The sequence below is a fragment of the Littorina saxatilis genome, linkage group LG14, assembly GCF_037325665.1.
Source record: "Littorina saxatilis isolate snail1 linkage group LG14, US_GU_Lsax_2.0, whole genome shotgun sequence".
Taxonomy (NCBI): domain Eukaryota; kingdom Metazoa; phylum Mollusca; class Gastropoda; order Littorinimorpha; family Littorinidae; genus Littorina; species Littorina saxatilis.
The window spans coordinates 21,272,891-21,290,504 of record NC_090258.1 but is presented as its reverse complement, the minus strand read 5'-3'; the positions used below and the strand labels follow the sequence as shown (position 1 = coordinate 21,290,504).

Sequence of the window (17,614 nt, the reverse complement as noted above, 5' to 3'; positions counted from 1 at the left end):
TTGTATGTGTGTTGTCCTATAGAATTGTTGTTTACAGGCAGGCAGGTTGTGCCGAAGAAAATTTTCCATTTTTATGTAATATTTTAATGGACAATAAAGTGCTGTTATTGTTATTGTTATTGTTATTGTTATTAAGTTTCGAGATGGTGCAACCCGGGCAGCTACTCGGCTTGACAGAGTTTGTGGTGAGCCTTTGCCAGCTGACGTGACGTCGACAGGCAACATCATGTACGTCAGTTTCGTCACTGACACTGAGAACAGTAGATCCGGCTTCAACATAACATGGAAAACATGTACGTGTTTACTGATTTGTGTTGTGTTTATTTGAAATCTGCATTGTTTCAAGTCCTCTCTTTGACAGTATCGTCAGTCTGAGATACGCAGCGACTTGCGTTGTTGTGTAACTGCTTTAGTTGCATTTATGTGAAATATTTTATCCACACAGCCGTATTTTGGTCGTTTGAAGAATTTAGAATATATATTGTATTTTAACTAAGAGATCACGCCAAAAGTCAAACACTGAAACACGCACGGTGATAATAAATAATAATAATAATAATGATTATTTATACGCGCACACCTTCCCAAAGGGAAGCTCGTGGCGTTTACAAAGGCGCTTCATGCATACACTCGTACATAACAATCTCACAACCTTACATTCCACACAATCAACCGTGAAAAAAAAACAACAACAAACAAACAAAAAACTCAAAAAGAATATTATACATTGGTGATAACGATTCAGGTTTTAGAACAGTGCAGTAAAACATGGTGTTGTTGCTATTCATGCCATACCAGTTCCTAAACATTTACTATCAAAGAAGTAATTTTCCGGAGATTCAGTAGGAGATGTGAGTAAAACTAGTGTCATTGCTGAAGGAGTGACATAATTATATTGTTTTTATAACTTTTAGCTTCAATGTTCTATTTTGTTCTTGTGGTCAATTACATTATTACACACAGTCAAGTAATGACTAAATGTTTTAACGAGGGCGGGGAGCGAGATTTGTCCCGATGTATGAATGTGGTTGTGTGACAAGCATTTCTCAGAAACTATTCAACTTATTTTCATGAACATTGATGCGTACATTTTTGAGGGCATTTCCTAACGGCGTTTTACGTTCTGTCTCTCTATTTCTGTGTGAGTCTCTCTCTCTCTCTCTCTCTCTCTCTCTCTCTCTCTCTCTCTCTCTCTCCCCCCCCCCTCTCTCTCTCAGTCTCTCTCTCTCTCTCTCTCTCTCTCTCTCTCTCTCTCTCTCTCTCTCTCGCGCGCGCTCTGTCTGTCTGTCTCTCTCTCTCTCTCTCTCTCTCTCTCTCTCTCTCTCTCTCTCTCTCTCTCTCTCTATCTCTCTCTCCCTTGTTTTATAAAGGAAGTAAGAGAGAACCGGATGTATATCAGTGCAATCGGTTGACTGAATGGTTAGTCACGCCTCATCGTTCTTGTTATGTGTTGGCTTTTGGGTTTTGCTTGGTGGAAATTTATTCTGTCAAAATGTTCACCCTTCCATGCCTCTGTTTACTTACGATACCATGCCCCATATACTTACTGAAACTTTTGATGCATCAAAAAAGCTGAATTATGAATAAGGAAATTTATCCTACATACGTGAGAGAGACACCCGTGAGATAATAATCGTTCAAATCACACGTGTGTATATCATGTAAATGAGGTCATGTCAAGCAAGTCTGGCAGGGACCTGTTTTTCCACTGCTTATGATGCCAAAGTCACCGAGACAAACGTCATTATAGAAACACAAATTGTGCTCGCTAATTACCCTCGATGAATCTTTAGAACTAACACGTCACGCCACACTTTCAGAGTGACGTTTCTTTACTTTGACGTACTAGATTGCACGAGGCTTTAGAAGAGATCGAGGTTCCAAAACAAGCGTCTTCAATTTAGCTGCCTCGAATGCAGGACATTTTCAGTAAAATACACGTAAGTACAGCATGTAGGATAAACAGAATACTACATGGCTTGCTGTGTCGTACCAGATTTACACTCGTTGCTTTTTCAAATAGTGAACAGCTCGCTTTCGCTCGCAGTTCAATATTTAAAAAAACAACTCGTGTAAATCTGGTACGACACAGCAAGCCATGTAGTATTCTCTATATTCACATCCTTTTCTGTTTTGTTTGATTGTTTCTTTGTTCCCGTCTTGATCACATCTGCCATGTGTTGTCATACCTTCTGATGGACAATGGTTTCAGTAAAATATCCCTTGTAACCTTTACAAATGTTTTCAGTGTGCGAACAAACCTATCGGTTGTCATCTGACACTATTCAAACTACAGCAGCGACCAACAGCGGTCGTGAGTGCACCTTTATCATCGAACAGTGGCAAGCTTACGTCATACGCCTAGAGTTCGAAGCGTTTCATCTGGGCAACGACAGCAACGACTGTCAGAACAATTACGTTGAAGTAAGTGGTCACACATTTCGTTGATAGCATACCAATGTGTTAGATACACGATTGCATGGTCAAGTTTGGTTTGCAGTTAGCAGTAAACGTTGCATTAACGCTAGAAAACCCGTTTTAAGACACAGGTTGAATTAATGTTAAATTGACGTTTGATGAAAACCGCTCTCAGGGAAAAAGTTTTTGAAACGTTGTTTTGCTGATGGGTGGGGGCAGGCGGGGGGGGGGGGGGGAATGAACAGTGGTAGAGCCGGGATTTTCTGTTTTTACATTTAGTTAAGTTTTGACTTAAATTGGAACGTTGACTGGGAGTCGAGACAAGGACGATGGTAGTGGTGGTGGTGGTGGTGGTATGGTGTGTGCGTTTGTGTGTTTTGTGTGTGTGTCTGTCTGTGTCTGTATGTCTGTGTGTATGTGTGTCACAATTTTTAACCTTCGCGATACTTCGAGAAAACCCTGGACACTTTACCGCAGAACACTACCAGTGTTGGTTTGAATGCACTGGAAAGTCACGTAATGATTGAATACCGACTAACCTCCCTCTCAACCGGAAATCACCATTCCCTTTTTCGGCCCAGACTTTGAAGTTGTCAATAAAGTCAGCGTGTCGATCTCAAGACAGTGTCCCACATTGATGCTATGAAAAGAAAATGATATAGATTTTGAGTGAACCTTGCACAGATTCAATGTATCTCTTTTGTTTTATTGGTTTCCTGATAGGTGCGTAATGGTGGTTTCCATGGTTCCCCACTTCTTGGTCAGCGTTACTGTGGTACAACTTCTCCTCCCTTGCTGACGTCCTCACAGAACATGATGTGGATACGTTACGTCACAGATGGTTCTGATCCAGAGGCAGGATTCAGAGCAACATACAGAAGAGAAGAACCAAGTATAATACAACATGGGTCAAATAGAGTTATTTTGAGGCTATGTATAACGCTTGAAAACTCGTTTCTCCGTACGAATGCATACTTCAACAAACCAAGTTGTTTTCGTTTTACAAGTTTTTAACAACACACACACACACACACACACACACACACACACACACACACACACACACACTCACACACATACACACACACTCACACACACATACACGCACGCACGCTCGTACTCAAAGAAACCCAAAAGACATGTTGCTGGTGACAATTAAAGGCACAGTAAGCCTCCCGTAAACCATCACAGATACGGTCAGGCATTTACACACAGTACAAACACCCTTTCATTTAAACACTCACCGATTGAGAACATCCTAGGTGCCCTCCGTAAAGAGCGAACAATTTTCAAAGAATTTATTTTTGCGTGGTTTATCTTACCCCTGAGCCATCGTGAACCCGTGTGATCCAGTTTCCCTTTTTCACAATGTAGTCGTCCGTTAGTCATTTGAATGCGACTCGATGTGAGCTTATTTACAATAGCACGTTTTTATGCACGAAACAAACGGTTGTGGTTCACAAGAACTCTAGCGATGGCTTTTGACTGTTGAGAGGAACGATATGCATAAACCGTCGTCTGCTACGACCCTTGCGTGTCCCTGCTTCCGGGCTTTTCTTTTTTCAAACTTTATCAACTTCGAATTGTACTGATCTTGTCATGATGAAAAAAGAATTCTTTTATGATTAAAGAATGTTTGTGTAACATGCTGTCAATTTATTATTTAGATTTTAAAAGTTAGGTCTAGCGCAAAAACGCACCACGGTCCAAAAACATTTTGATAATCATTGATCCACGGCTATCGCCAGTTTACATCGATAGAATGAGACCCGAAGGGAAGTAACTCATGTTTGACCTGATTTCAGGCTGGGTCCAAAAAGTGTTCGAGACAATCTGCAAAATTAATTCTTTAAAAATTGCTCGCTCTTTACGTAGCGCACCTAGGATGTTCCCGTTTGGTGAGCGTTCCAAGGGAAGGGTGTTTGTACTGTGTGTAAAAGCCTGACAATATCTGTGATGGTTTACGGGAGGCTTACTGTCCGGGCGTGATTTCCGGTATTGAATATTCATAACAGCCGTCCAGCACCAAAACGAGGCGCCATTGTTGTAGAGGAGCAAGTCCACGAAAATAAATTCTTTGAAAATGTTTTACGCTCGACAGAAAGCAGCCAGGATGTTCCCGTTCGGTGAGCGTTCACATGGAAGTATGCTTGAACTGTGTGTAGATGCTCGGGGAGCTCTGTGATGGTTTACGGGAGGCTTACTGTGCCTTTAATTCCCAGTTATAATAGTATAAATCTTCAATGTCAAAACCAGTCAAGCAGTTTGTTTAGTCAGTGGAACCATCACGATTTTTGATTTGTGTTTCTGAAGACAACAACTGTAAACCGTCAAGCACAAAACCATAAACACAATTGATACCTCGCGGAATCATGGTCAGTTTGTTGTTCAACGGTGTAATCGCCACATGACCGAATACATATTTGAAACTATTTAAAAAGAAAGCTACATGCACAAACTTGCCGCGAAAATGACGAATTTGTGCATTGTAAGAAAAGGGACGAAATTTTAACGTTCGACCTCATAACCTAGACGGATCACATGTAATTGAATACATTCAAGACAGGCACTTGAAATAAGCTGCTCATTGCCTAGTGTTCGGGAAAATTAGGATGGCTTGAGGTGAAGTTAAAAGCGTTAGGTTTGTAGAGATAAATAGGCAAATACTTTAGTTCGAATTAGCATCTCTCACAAACACAATTGAATTCGAAACGTACGGAAAGAAAAATTGAAAACTAGAATTGGTATATAACAGCAGGACTTTTTATATTGATTGGACGCCAATTATAAGGATCACCACTATTAGGCCCAACGTATAACGTTCCTATAATTCCGTAGGTTCCATTAAAATAATTGTTTAACACCACTAGAATTTTGCTCACCATTTTGATTAACATGGTAGCTCATTGGCACTAACGCCAGTGAATGTTATTCTGTATTGTCAAGGGTGCGACCCAGTTGTGATCAAAGAACAGAAAGGTACAATCACCTCCCCACTGTTCCCAAACAACTATCCGAATGGAATGAACTGCACATGGGAGATTGCAGCGGAGACAGGTCATGTGATCCAGCTCACCTTTGACACCTTCACGTTGGAGGGACACAACAGGTGCCCATTCGACTGGCTGGAAATATTGGATGACTCAACTCTTCTCGGAAAGTAAGAATCCCAAAGTGTTGTCCCCTCTTTGTTACAGCTTATTGAATGGCTATTACATACATTTGGAATGCCACAGATGTCACTTTAATAAGTCACTTTCTGTCGTTATCAGCCCGGTAAAAAGAAATACATTTGCGCATTTCAGGTAAACACACATATTGCGGTTCATTCTGTTGCTTGATACAAACATTATGCATAATTACATTAACGTTTCTGGACTACACTCTGATGTCTGGAATGATTGATTTGTGGTGTCTTGGTTTTGCCACAAGAACACACAGATTCTATGCAGCTTCCGGACACTTGATTGATTAAGGATTGAATATAATTATGTGTCCTGACGTCATTAGATACTGCGGTGTTTCGGGGCCCGGACCAGTGACGTCATCTAGCAACAGAGTCACGATCAGGTTCCGAACAGACGGGAGCGTTACATTCCAAGGGTTTTCTGCTTCATATGTCACCTACGATCCATTCTCAGGTATTCTTACAGAAAAGGTCCTGTCATAATGCACCATACCGAACAAGGGTTCTGTGTGCATCGGGCGAAAGCATAGCACAATCTTGCAAAAACACTCACAACCCCACAGTTCTATAACTGTCAGTTAGTTCTGAACGTTATTTAAAGCAGCGTCAATTTTGATGCATGACAATGCAATAGCTTTCCTTTAACCGGACGTGGACAATATGTCAGAAAACACTTGCATTATTATCACCCAAGCAGGCAAGATGGCGAGAATGCAATATGAATTAAATAGTGGGAACTGGACTCGGTCCAAAACATGAGCTACTGTCACAAACCTTGTGGCACTTCATGTACGATTTGGCTGACTGTAACTCTTAACATGCCTCAGGGAGGGAGGGCACGACCAATTAGATAATATTTGCAATTAATACTGGCCTAACCGTGGCTCCATTTTTTGTGGTAAGTTCGACTTCAGGAAGTCCTCGGAACATTTACTTTACGGTAACTAAGACACATTTCCAATGATGCATTCAGCAATTGTCCATAAGTATGGACATTTGTGAAATGAATGTGAATAGTAATCTGACCAATCACCATTAGTGTCTCGATCCCTCGTCGTCATAGTTTTTAAAATCTTGCCGGGGACAGATAGGTCTAACAGACGAAACCTGTTGGAATTTCGGAAATCGAACCTGGAATCTAGCAAATGACTTGCAATGGCTTCAAGTGTTTCAAGGGCCAGAAAATAGAAAGAGGCAGAGGTGAAGGTGCTATGCACTGGGATATTCCTCATTGTACATTATACTGGAACGCGCTGCTTTGCTTTCAACTGGACGAATCATGAGTAACTGAACGTTTCAAACACTAAATGTGACCCTCCACCACGGAATGAGTCGCATGTCACCTTTGCATGATTTTCATATTTTTACATTTTTCTAAAGAGTTTTGTATGCTCTATCCAGTGGTGAAAACCGTTTTAGAAAAGAGCGAAAACTGTTTGAGTTATAAGCCTGTGACTAAGGTGACCCTCACACTGTTACCAGACACTCCCCGGACTTTTATTAAGCCTTGCGCAGAACCGCGCGAGGTGACGTGCGACTCATTTCGTGGTGGAGGGTCACAAATGTACTTATGCACAGTTGTGAACAGATAAGGTACTATTCGAACTCCCAGTGTCATGGTATCAAATCCCAAAACTTAATGTTCTACCTGTTTGACGATTTGAAACAGCCCGTTTAAGGTTTTCATTATCTATAATAACTTCTGTGGTGTATATCGTTGGTATATTTTTCTTTTCCATGGTTCAAACTGAACAAGTGAAGGTTGTGCATGACACGCATAGTTTCAACACTTGTAAAGAAAGAAAAGCCTGTTCGAACCACTGATAACATTTCAAAAGTTCTCTTTCATAAGATTCCACCATTCATGAAGATGAATTAAAATTGTTTCTTTTTGGTGTTTTTTTCAGACGAGCTCTCAAAGCAGTTGGGTTGGTATTTTGTTTCCTACTTTTGTTGCATCCAAACATAGCAATTTATTAATTCGTATTTTCGAAATTAGTTATTTCAGTAGAGATCTTGAAATATTAAACACTTTGTCAATAAACATTCAAATCAACACACAAAGACACACACAGACTCACACATACACACACAAACACAAACACACACACACACACACACACACACACACACACACACACACACACACACACACACACACACACATACACACTCATGTGGGAAAGGGTGGCCGAGTGGTAAGTGCACTTGCCTCGGAAGCGAGAGGTTGCGAGTTCGACCCTGGGTTGGGGCGTAAGCAATCTTCTTCCCCCTTTCCTAGCCCAGGTGGTGGGTTCAAGTGCTAGTCTTTCGGATGAGACAACAAAACCGAGGTCCCTTCGTGTACACTACATTGGGGTGTGCACGTTAAAGATCCCACGATTGACAAAAGAATCTTTCCTGGCAAAATTGTATAGGCATAGATAAAAAAAATGTCCACCTAATACCCGTGTGACTTGGAATAATAGGCCGTGAAAAGTAAATATTCGCCGTAATGGCTTGAGATTTACTGGCCGATGTGATCGCGTGAAATATTGTGTAAAAAATTCCATCTCACACGGCAGAAATTAGTATGTAAAGCGCTTACAGAACGTCAAGCGCTATATAAATCTCCCATATAAATAAAATAAATAAATAAACACACACTTTTCTTAAAAAATGGAGCGATTTGTATGTGTGTTACTGTTGTTATTACTGTTATTTTGTTGCTGTCGTTATTGTTATCGTTGTTTTTGTTGTTTGTTTGTGTGTATGTGTTTGTATGTGTGTGTGCGTGTGTGTGTGTGTGTGTGTGTGTGTGTGTGTGTGTGTGTGTGTATGTGTGTGTGTGTGTGTGTGTGTTTAAATGTTGTTCAGGGCATTCTGGAACTACTGTAGCTTCCTTCAATCTTTAGTTATCTTCCAATAGTTAACATCATCAACGTTGTACTAATAGTCTTGATTGTGCACCTGCTTTAGTACTTTTGAAATGTTCATAGACCAGTTGCTCAAACTGAAACCTGAGATCCTGGTCCACATGGTAATTGCAGCGCATCTTGACGACGGCAGCATGGAAAACCATCAATGCGCTTGCAATGACACCAATCAAAGCAATCAACAAAATAATCTTCATTCAAGTCAAGTCAAGTCAAGTCAAGTATTTTATTGTTTTGGGCCCAGAGGGCTTTGAAACAAAGATATAACTTTAACAACAACAAAAAAGGTAACAAATCAGACAGTTAAAATATGTATATAAATTGAGCGGACAAATACAACAATACTATACGACCAAATTAAATTGGCAATATACACTTCCATACATGCAAACAAAAAGAAAAATAGGTTTAACAAAATCAGGTAAGAAATCAGGCAGATAATATGTATACATTAAGCGGACAACGATAATATACAGCTGAAGTAAATTGGCAATACCATTATGCCATGCATCTTTTGTAAAAACACAAAACAAAAGCATGTATTACATATATACATACCAATAAAGAAACTAGATATAACGCTAACATACTAAAATCATAACATGGGCTACAAATCTTGCTAGCTTCATTAGTTTTATCTTAGATTTACAATTCATTAGCTGTTCATATTTTAAACAATTTGGGTGAGATCGGTAATAAGGACTAATTAATTTTCTTCTTTCAGACACTATACTTTCGTTGGTACAACTGAACAAATAGTGAAACTCATCACCTAATTCATTTTTATCGCACATGTCACACAATCTTTCATTTCTAGGAACATTAAAAAATCTGTGCTGATGTATTGGCAACTTATGATTGCTTGTTCTAAATTTTGCTAGTTTAACTTGGAGTTTCCTAGGCAACCAAAGCAAATACCTTTCCAGACAAAAATCCTTTTTATATATTCTGTAATTAAAACACAAGCTGTTGGCATTCACGTCAGTGTTCCATTCCTGCAGGAATTGATCTCTTAGCCTTTGTTTTACAACGTTTTTAAAAGCTGAGACGGCAAGACTCTGAGTTGTCCATAAATATGATAGACCCAACTTATTTAACATAGTATTGACATGCGACAGCCAGGGCAATTTAACGTTTTGTACATGGTACAACTTCAAATGTAGTTTTAACATTAAACAAGACATCTTATTCGCACCATCGTTCATTTCTTTCATCAGTTTATACCAATAAACCAGTAACTGACATTGTACCTCAATTCTAATTGGATAACGACCAAGCTCTCCGTAAACCATACAAGTGGGTGTAGTTTTATATACATCAAGAAGCATTTTTAAAAATCGCAATTGAAACCTTGACAATATGTCTAATGAATCATATCCCCACACCTCACAACCGTACAACAAAATTGGATGTACACACTTCTCAAAAAGATCCAATTGCACATCAATTGGTAAATTTAGTTTTCTACATTTTCGAATTAACGAGAACATTGCACGGTTACCAATCAAACATTGACGTTTCATGGCATTATGAAATTTGTTATTATAATTAAATAGTACACCTAAGTACACATAGTCCCAAACTACTTGGACAGGTACTCCATTCAAGACAAAATTTGGGATATTCCGTATTTTCCCCCGCGAAAAAACAACTATTTTTGTCTTTTCAATATTTATGCTTAGTCCCCAGTTCTTACAATAACGATCTAGTCCATCCAAGGCTTTTTGCATTTCTCCAGGTGTTTCGGCGAGTATAGCAGTATCATCAGCATATATTAACAGGAACAAATACATATAGTCATTAATGCGTTCAACATCTATTTCTTGGGCTCTTTTCAGGGGCAACTCTAGGCTGACATCATATTCAACCAAAAACTGCTTCAGGTCGTTTAAAAATAGTTCGGACGCTGTAATGCCATTTATAATCTTCGAAGATTACAATCAATGAGAGACTATGAAATGAACCGGGGGTTTTCTAGCACGCTATAATTGCCATGTACTGTGTCGGTACATTTCCATGCATTTAAGTAAACAAATCATAAAGGAATGTCTTTTAGATCTGTACCCTTACGGTGAGGAGAATGGGGACGAGAAGCTGGTTCGAAGGCACGACAAAGCCAAGAAAGTTCGCCTGGACACTGGATTCCCCGTTGGAAACCAGCTGCAATACAAGTTGTTTGTAAGTAGTCTGCTGTGAGTTTGTAAGAGGTTGTTGGTGCTTGTTGGACGTTATGTGTTGCCTTGTTTATTTCACGCTGCTCATTATTAAATAAAGACGCACATGCTTAAAGCAGATATGAAACGAGACTTTATTACAATGTTACTCTGTTTTCTCTCCCTTGAAGAAGCTCTCAGTACCTTGAAAGAACTGAGAAGTCTTTGTGAAAAACTGAAGGACTGTATTGTAAGAATATTGATGAATCATACAACAGTTTTGTGTGTGTGAAGTTAGAGTAAATAACCATAACAGAAAACAAACCTTGCTCTTTACTAATATATTTTTTACCTAAATACGACATTACACATATCAAAACCACCACTGTTTCAGAAGACCGCGCCGGCTGAACATTCACTGTCGCGCGTCAAATGACCTAAGTGGTCAAAAATGCAAAAAACATTGATGAAATAATGCAATTCATTTGGAATATACGATTGAACACACACTCTTGTTGTACTCTAGGCAAGCTTGCTAAATATAATTTAGAGTCGGCATCAGACGTTACATGGCTCAAAAAAGGAACATTCTATTTTCATTCGATACATCATGCTTCATACAGGTGAAAACTTAGTTCAAAAGCCAACAGACACTATAATGGTTCCGCACTTATCTGTAATGTTTATTTACAAATTACATGTTATTGTGACGAAAATCTGTTATTTTGTTGTAGTTTTTGAGACAGGAACACAACTTCAACATTTGAATTCAAACAAAAGGAGTTTATCTATTTACATTTTTTAATACTTGCTAGGTGAATTTGTGTCCGATTGATTTCAATTGAGTTTGGCCTTTTTGGTTTCTAGATTGCAAACAAGGGATTGGTGAGCTTCGGCATTCGTGAGAAAGGGAAACAGCTGAGGCTCAAAAGTCACAAGCCGATGATCTGTCCTTACAATTCTGACATCGGAGCTGAGAACAGCGATGGTGGTATGGTTTTGATCTTGCATATATGAGCTAATCAAAAGACGAGCAGAGTAAGATAAACTTGTATGTTGTTGAGGTTTTTCAACTATAGGGCCTACTTCTACTCTTAAGCCTTAGAATTGCTACCGGGGTCCTGATTTGGCCTATTATGGTCCGCTGGACCCGAAAAGCAACAGCTAACTAACTAACTAACTAACTAACTAGAATTGCTACTGAACTCCCTTACATCGTCTTTTACCACTTTTATACAGTGTTCTATGATCGTGACATGGTATGTATCTTTTTACCTTTCCAAGTTTTCACTTTCAAGTAGAGCAAAGTGCTAGGCTTGACAATGACTAGCTTTTATATAGTGCTTTCATGACTCTGTGTCGTGTCCCTTTCTTGTTTCCTGGTTAGTCAGAATTATATACTTATGGACTGGGTGGCCGAGTGGTAACGCACTGTACTCGCGCTCGGAAGCGAGAGGTTGCGAGTTCGACCCTGGGTCAGGGCGTTAGCAATTTTCTCCCCCCTTTCCTAACCTAGGTGGTGGGTTCAAGTGCTAGTCTTTCGAATGAGGCGAAAAACCGAGGTCCCTTCGTGTACACTACATTGGGGTGTGCACGTTAAAGATCTCACGATTGACAAAAGGGTCTTTCCTGGCAAAATTGTATAGGCATAGATAAAAATGTCCACCAAAATACCCGTGTGACTTGGAATAATAGGCCGTGAAAAGTAGGATATGCGCCGAAATGGCTGCGATCTGCTGGCCGATGTGATTGCGTGATGTATTGTGTAAAATAAATTCCATCTCACACGGCATAAATAAATCCCTGCGCCTTGAATATGTGCGCGATATAAATTGCATACAATAAAAATTTAAAAAAAAATCCCTGCGCTTAGAACTGTACCCACGGAATACGCGCGATATAAGCCTCATATTGATTGATTGATTGATAATGACGTACGTTGAGAGATTTGTTTGACTAAAGCTAGTTACTTAATAAAACAGAGAAAAGTCTCTCTTTTTTTAGACGAATTTCTCAGTAGCTTATAAGCTACTATTTATTTAGTTTGGGAAATTGCCAGGTGTTTTTTTTAACTGCCTAAGCTCATTAAAGATATCTAGATGGTACCTCACCTGTTAAACTTATTTTTAGAAATGAAGTGTAAATTCAAACAAAATAGTGTTATAACTTAAACTTGCCTCATGCCAAAAAAGTTACCATACGATTATTGAAGCCTTTTTCAAATCAATTCTTTGTTAATGTTGTCGGGTTATAATAACAAGATAATGTGTTGAACAACACGAGATTTTTTTTGCGTAGTAATGGATGGTCGTACTGATTGCTTTGCTTATTAATTGCAGTTTGTGTGGATTGTTCTGTTGATTGGGTTATATCTTTCAGGTGTGTACTATCAGCTGTACACAGACAACAGAGATATTTTAGACAAAGCCAGCAGTGAGATTCGAGAGTTTACTGAGCATCGCCAATACTCCGCCAGCCTCGTTATGATCGTCACGTGGAACCACGTGGCACATATTAACAGCCTGAACGTAACGGTGCGTTGCTTTTTGTTTGTTTGTTTGTTTGTTTGTTGTTGTTCTTGTTGTTGTTGTTGTTGTTGTTCTTGTTGTTGTTGTTGTTGTTTCTTTGTTATCTGAAAAAATGAATGAATTTTGAGAAGAAGAAAAAACACTTCAAAGGAAGCGAACTAATGTTCAGCTCATGAACATGATGGCTACAATTATCAGTGTCCTAAAGCCAACAACTGTTGAATATGTCAAGGAAAATAGTTTGAGTGCTGTCAATATTCACATCAGTAAATGTATGTGTCCTCGTCTTTCACATTCTTGTGGGGTTGGCTGCCAATGCCATACTTTAGGTTGTGTGTTTCTATGTGTGTGTGTGTGTGTGTGTGTGTGTGTGTGTGTGTGTGTGTGTGTGTGTGTTAGTGTGTGTGTGTTTGTGTGTGTGTTTGTGTGTGTGTGTGTGTGTGTGTGAGTGTGTGTGTGTTTTTGTGTGTGTGTGTTTGTGTGTGTGTGTGTGTTTGTGTGTGTGTGTGTGTGTGTGTTTATTGTTGTTGGTGGTAAATGTGATGGTGTTGTGGTTGTGGTTTTTGTGTTAGTTTTTTGTTGTTGTTGTGTTTGTAATTTTGGGGAGTAGATGTTGTTGAGGCAAACATTAAAGGCACACTCAGCTTCACGTAAACCATCAGTTTCTGGTCACAGACACTGTCAGGATTTTACACACAGTACAAACACGCTTTCGTATAAACACTCACTGCTTGAGATCGAGAACAACCTAGGTGCCCTCCGTAAAGAGCGAGCATTTTTAAAGAAAACTTATTTTAGCGTGGCCAGCCGGATTTACCATAAGACAAAGAATTATTTTTTCATCATGACAAGATCAGTACAATTTGAAGTTTTGAAAGTTTGAAAAAAGGGAGCCCGGAAGCAGTTCACGCAAGGTCGTGTTTCCCCAAGCAGACGAATTTTCTGCATAGCGCTTGCTTTAATGAAGCCAACCGCCGCCAATAAGTTCGTGCGACTTGCAGCCATTTGTTGTGTTTTAGATTCAGAGGTACACAATAACATGATATTGCAGATAGAGCGAGTCTCATTGAAATCACAAACTAACGACTAAATTGTGAAAAAAAGGAAAGTGGATCACACGGGGCCACGATGGCTCAGGGGTGAGATAAACCACGAAAACTGGTGTGTGGTTTACGCGAGCTAAATAGCCATTCAAACGAACTGTGTGATTTAATGCTAGAAATGATATTGCAAGTGTGTCCCATAAGGTTAGAACTGCTTTTTTCATGAGACGATTTAAATCGTTCTGTCAACTATTTGAGGCAGACTTTAGGTCTAAAAAGAGGAAATCGAACAATATTTAATCTTATGCCATTTACCAATCAGGTGAGATGGTGGTATTTGAAATCTTAAACAGATGTTACCATAGTCATTACGAGATACATAAACTTGTACCGCAGACACATTTCTGAACAAACAAAATATGATGTTTTAATTATTAAAGAAATTCTTATAGCTAACAGCAAATATTCCACCCCTAAAGGTTACTCCTGGTTTCACCATAAGCAACTTCCACAACATGACTTTAACATATTAAACAAATATTTCAAACACTTCCTCAGAGAGAGCAAGCAACGTTTCAGCTAGCTCTGATTTCGGATGGAAGACGGTCGTACGGCATTGTGTTCTACAAAACGGGAGAAATGAAATGGTCAGTGTTGGACAATCAGCCTTTGGTCATCGGCATCTCTGATGGCCAGCAGAACGAACCCGCCTACTCCGTATACTCCAACACTGCTGAGGCCTTCACTGCCATGGACAGGATTAAGGGAAACACAGGTAAGCCAACGTTCCATATCAACACGATTTAATAAATATACAGACTAATAAACAAAGTAGCATGGCATTTTTATCATACGTTTACTTTTAAAGAGAAAACGTTGACTAAACCATGTGCAGCCCTGAAATTGTTGATTATTTTACTCGCCATTGCGATTGGAAACTTGTAACTGGCGAGTAGAAATGTTCATCTACTCGCCAAATGCGGGTAAAGTTGCTGAAACAAATTGTTGGTTTGGTTAGGAAAGTTTGCTCTCTGGCGAGTACATTTTCAGAATCACTAGCCAAAGGCAAGTGCACCATTGTTTGGACTTTCAGGGCTGATGTGTCCTGAATGGACAATCATGGAAACCATTCGTATTTATTTCTTTGCTTGATTGATACTTTGTCTTGACTTCTTCACCTGCAGACATGGGCAATACTGTTGCCTTTTTAGCCATATATCGGTAAGCAACAGATACCACACTGACCAAGGTTATACGGGGAAAATGCAAAACGGTATATAAAAAAAAGTTTAATAATCTAGCACATTTTTTTTTAAAGAATCGTATTTGTATTAATAGTGGAAGCTAATTCTTTTGCAGGTCGCTATGGCATGTGGCTGTACACTATAGGAGACAGTTACAGCGCTGACCAACACTGTCAAGACTGGTACACACGGAATTTGGCCTTGACGGAGGAAAGAATTTCAGCCTTCTCACGTCTTCCTCAGTGTCCTTGTAACAGGCGATTTATCTGGGGCAACTGGCGCTGGTCTCATTGGAGAGACAATTATAACGTGCTGTGCTTCAGAATGACTGTGGGTAGAAGTCGACAGTTCGCTCCACATGGAAAGGTAAAGTGATCAGTGTTTTGCTCATGTTACCATACCTTACTTGTTGAGTAGACGAGTGCAGAGTGGTTTGCTTTTGTGGTGTAGGCCTACACTACATTGGGGTGTGCACGTTAAAGATCCCACGATTGACAAAAGGGTCTTTCCTGGCAAAATTGTATAGGCATAGATAAAAAAAATGTCCACCAAATACCCGTGTGACTTGGAATAATAGGCCGTGAAAAGTAAATATTCGCCGTAATGGCTTGAGATTTACTGGCCGATGTGAATGCGTGATATATTGTGTACAAAATTCCATCTCACACGGCAGAAATTAATATGTAAAGCGCTTAGAGAACGTCAAGCGCTATATAAATCTCCCATATAAATAAATAAACAGAATATAATCAGGTGAATCAACTTGCAAATATTCACCTTGAGGCCAGGTTCGAGAAACAAATGTCAGATTTCATTTAGACATTTCAGAAATAAAACCAGGTGTACTTTATTCTACTTCGTAAATTTTGTAACATAATCCTGGACACTTTCTTGAAAGTCTCGAGCTGGTCGAGACTCCTCGACAATCAGTCAACACAATACATTGTAGGATTATGTCCGCAAACTTTGTTGTTACTTTTTGATCTGCAGTTTTATGCGAAATCTGGCAATAATTCATCTACACTTGTCTTAGAACTAAAGCAGGCAGCCTCCTTCAAGTAATCTTGCAGCTGAGGAGTCTGATAATTGATAAATAAAGAGATACATCTGAAGAAGAATGTATAAATAAATGAATAACACAGAAATATACACAGAAATAAATAAATCAACGGATGATGCGGTTTCTCAGAACAGTGACTGTGACTCCATCTACAATGTCATATGTTGTTCAAAACTACAAATGCGGTATGATATCTTGCAGGAGTGTTGCTACAACTGGCGGTGGTGGGGTTGGTGGTCGTCCTCGTCACAATTCGGTCAGTACATCACGGACGGTCCGCACGCTGGATCAGCGACAGCTTACAACCAGGCGTTTTGGTCACTGAGACATGACTACCAGCGAGAGGACCGTGAGGCTCACGACGTTTGCTGCTACAACACCACCAGCGACCGCTACTGCAATATGTACTACGAGCTGAGGCCTGTTGGAGAGTGTAGCACGAAGATCCCCTTCAGCTTCTGTGAGTTACATGCTTTTCAGTACCTCATTTGTTTTATCCTGACTTTGATGTATTTTGATGCATTTATTATTGGCGTGGAATCAGTATCCATTTTGTTATAAGAAGTTCATCTGAGAGAAAATTGGACTGTTAAATTTTTGCCCTGCCTTGCTTCAACTTTACGGTTCTGCTAATTATTTTACTTTTTTTGACAGTTAGTCAAGTTCTGACTAAATGTTTTAACATAGACTGGGAATCGAGAGGAGGGTTGTGGTGTATATGGGTGTGTGTGTGTGTGTGTGTGTGTGTGTGTATATGTATGTGTATGTGTGTGTGTGTGTGTGTGTGTGTGGTTGTGTGTGTGTGTGTGTGTGTGTGTGTGTGTGTGCATGTGTGCGTGTAGAGCGATTCCGAAAAAACTACTGGGCCGATTGCCATGAAACTTCACATGAGAGTTCCTGGGTATGATATCCTCAGATGGGTTTTTTCTCATTTTTTCGATAAATGTCTTCATATCTGGCTTTTAGTGAAAGTTGAGGTCGCACTGTTACGCCCTCATTTTTTGACCAAATAGATTGACATTTTGTTCAAGCAATCATCGAAAAAGTTCGGACTATTGTAGTGCAT

The 17,614-nt window shown here is 39.6% G+C and overlaps 1 protein-coding gene across 1 annotated transcript in view; it reads left to right on the top strand.

The window, feature by feature from the left end:
• LOC138947339 (uncharacterized) overlaps positions 1-17,614 on the top strand; it is a 112,327-nt gene that overhangs the window by 31,149 nt on the left and 63,564 nt on the right. The window contains exons 10-21 of the mRNA XM_070318797.1: positions 137-293; positions 2,249-2,424; positions 3,142-3,310; positions 5,365-5,578; positions 5,929-6,059; positions 7,513-7,533; positions 10,577-10,698; positions 11,541-11,664; positions 13,053-13,207; positions 14,803-15,019; positions 15,604-15,854; positions 16,750-17,008. Coding sequence (XP_070174898.1) covers positions 137-293; positions 2,249-2,424; positions 3,142-3,310; positions 5,365-5,578; positions 5,929-6,059; positions 7,513-7,533; positions 10,577-10,698; positions 11,541-11,664; positions 13,053-13,207; positions 14,803-15,019; positions 15,604-15,854; positions 16,750-17,008 — 1,996 coding nt within the window. The remainder of the gene's footprint in view (positions 1-136; positions 294-2,248; positions 2,425-3,141; positions 3,311-5,364; positions 5,579-5,928; positions 6,060-7,512; positions 7,534-10,576; positions 10,699-11,540; positions 11,665-13,052; positions 13,208-14,802; positions 15,020-15,603; positions 15,855-16,749; positions 17,009-17,614) is intronic.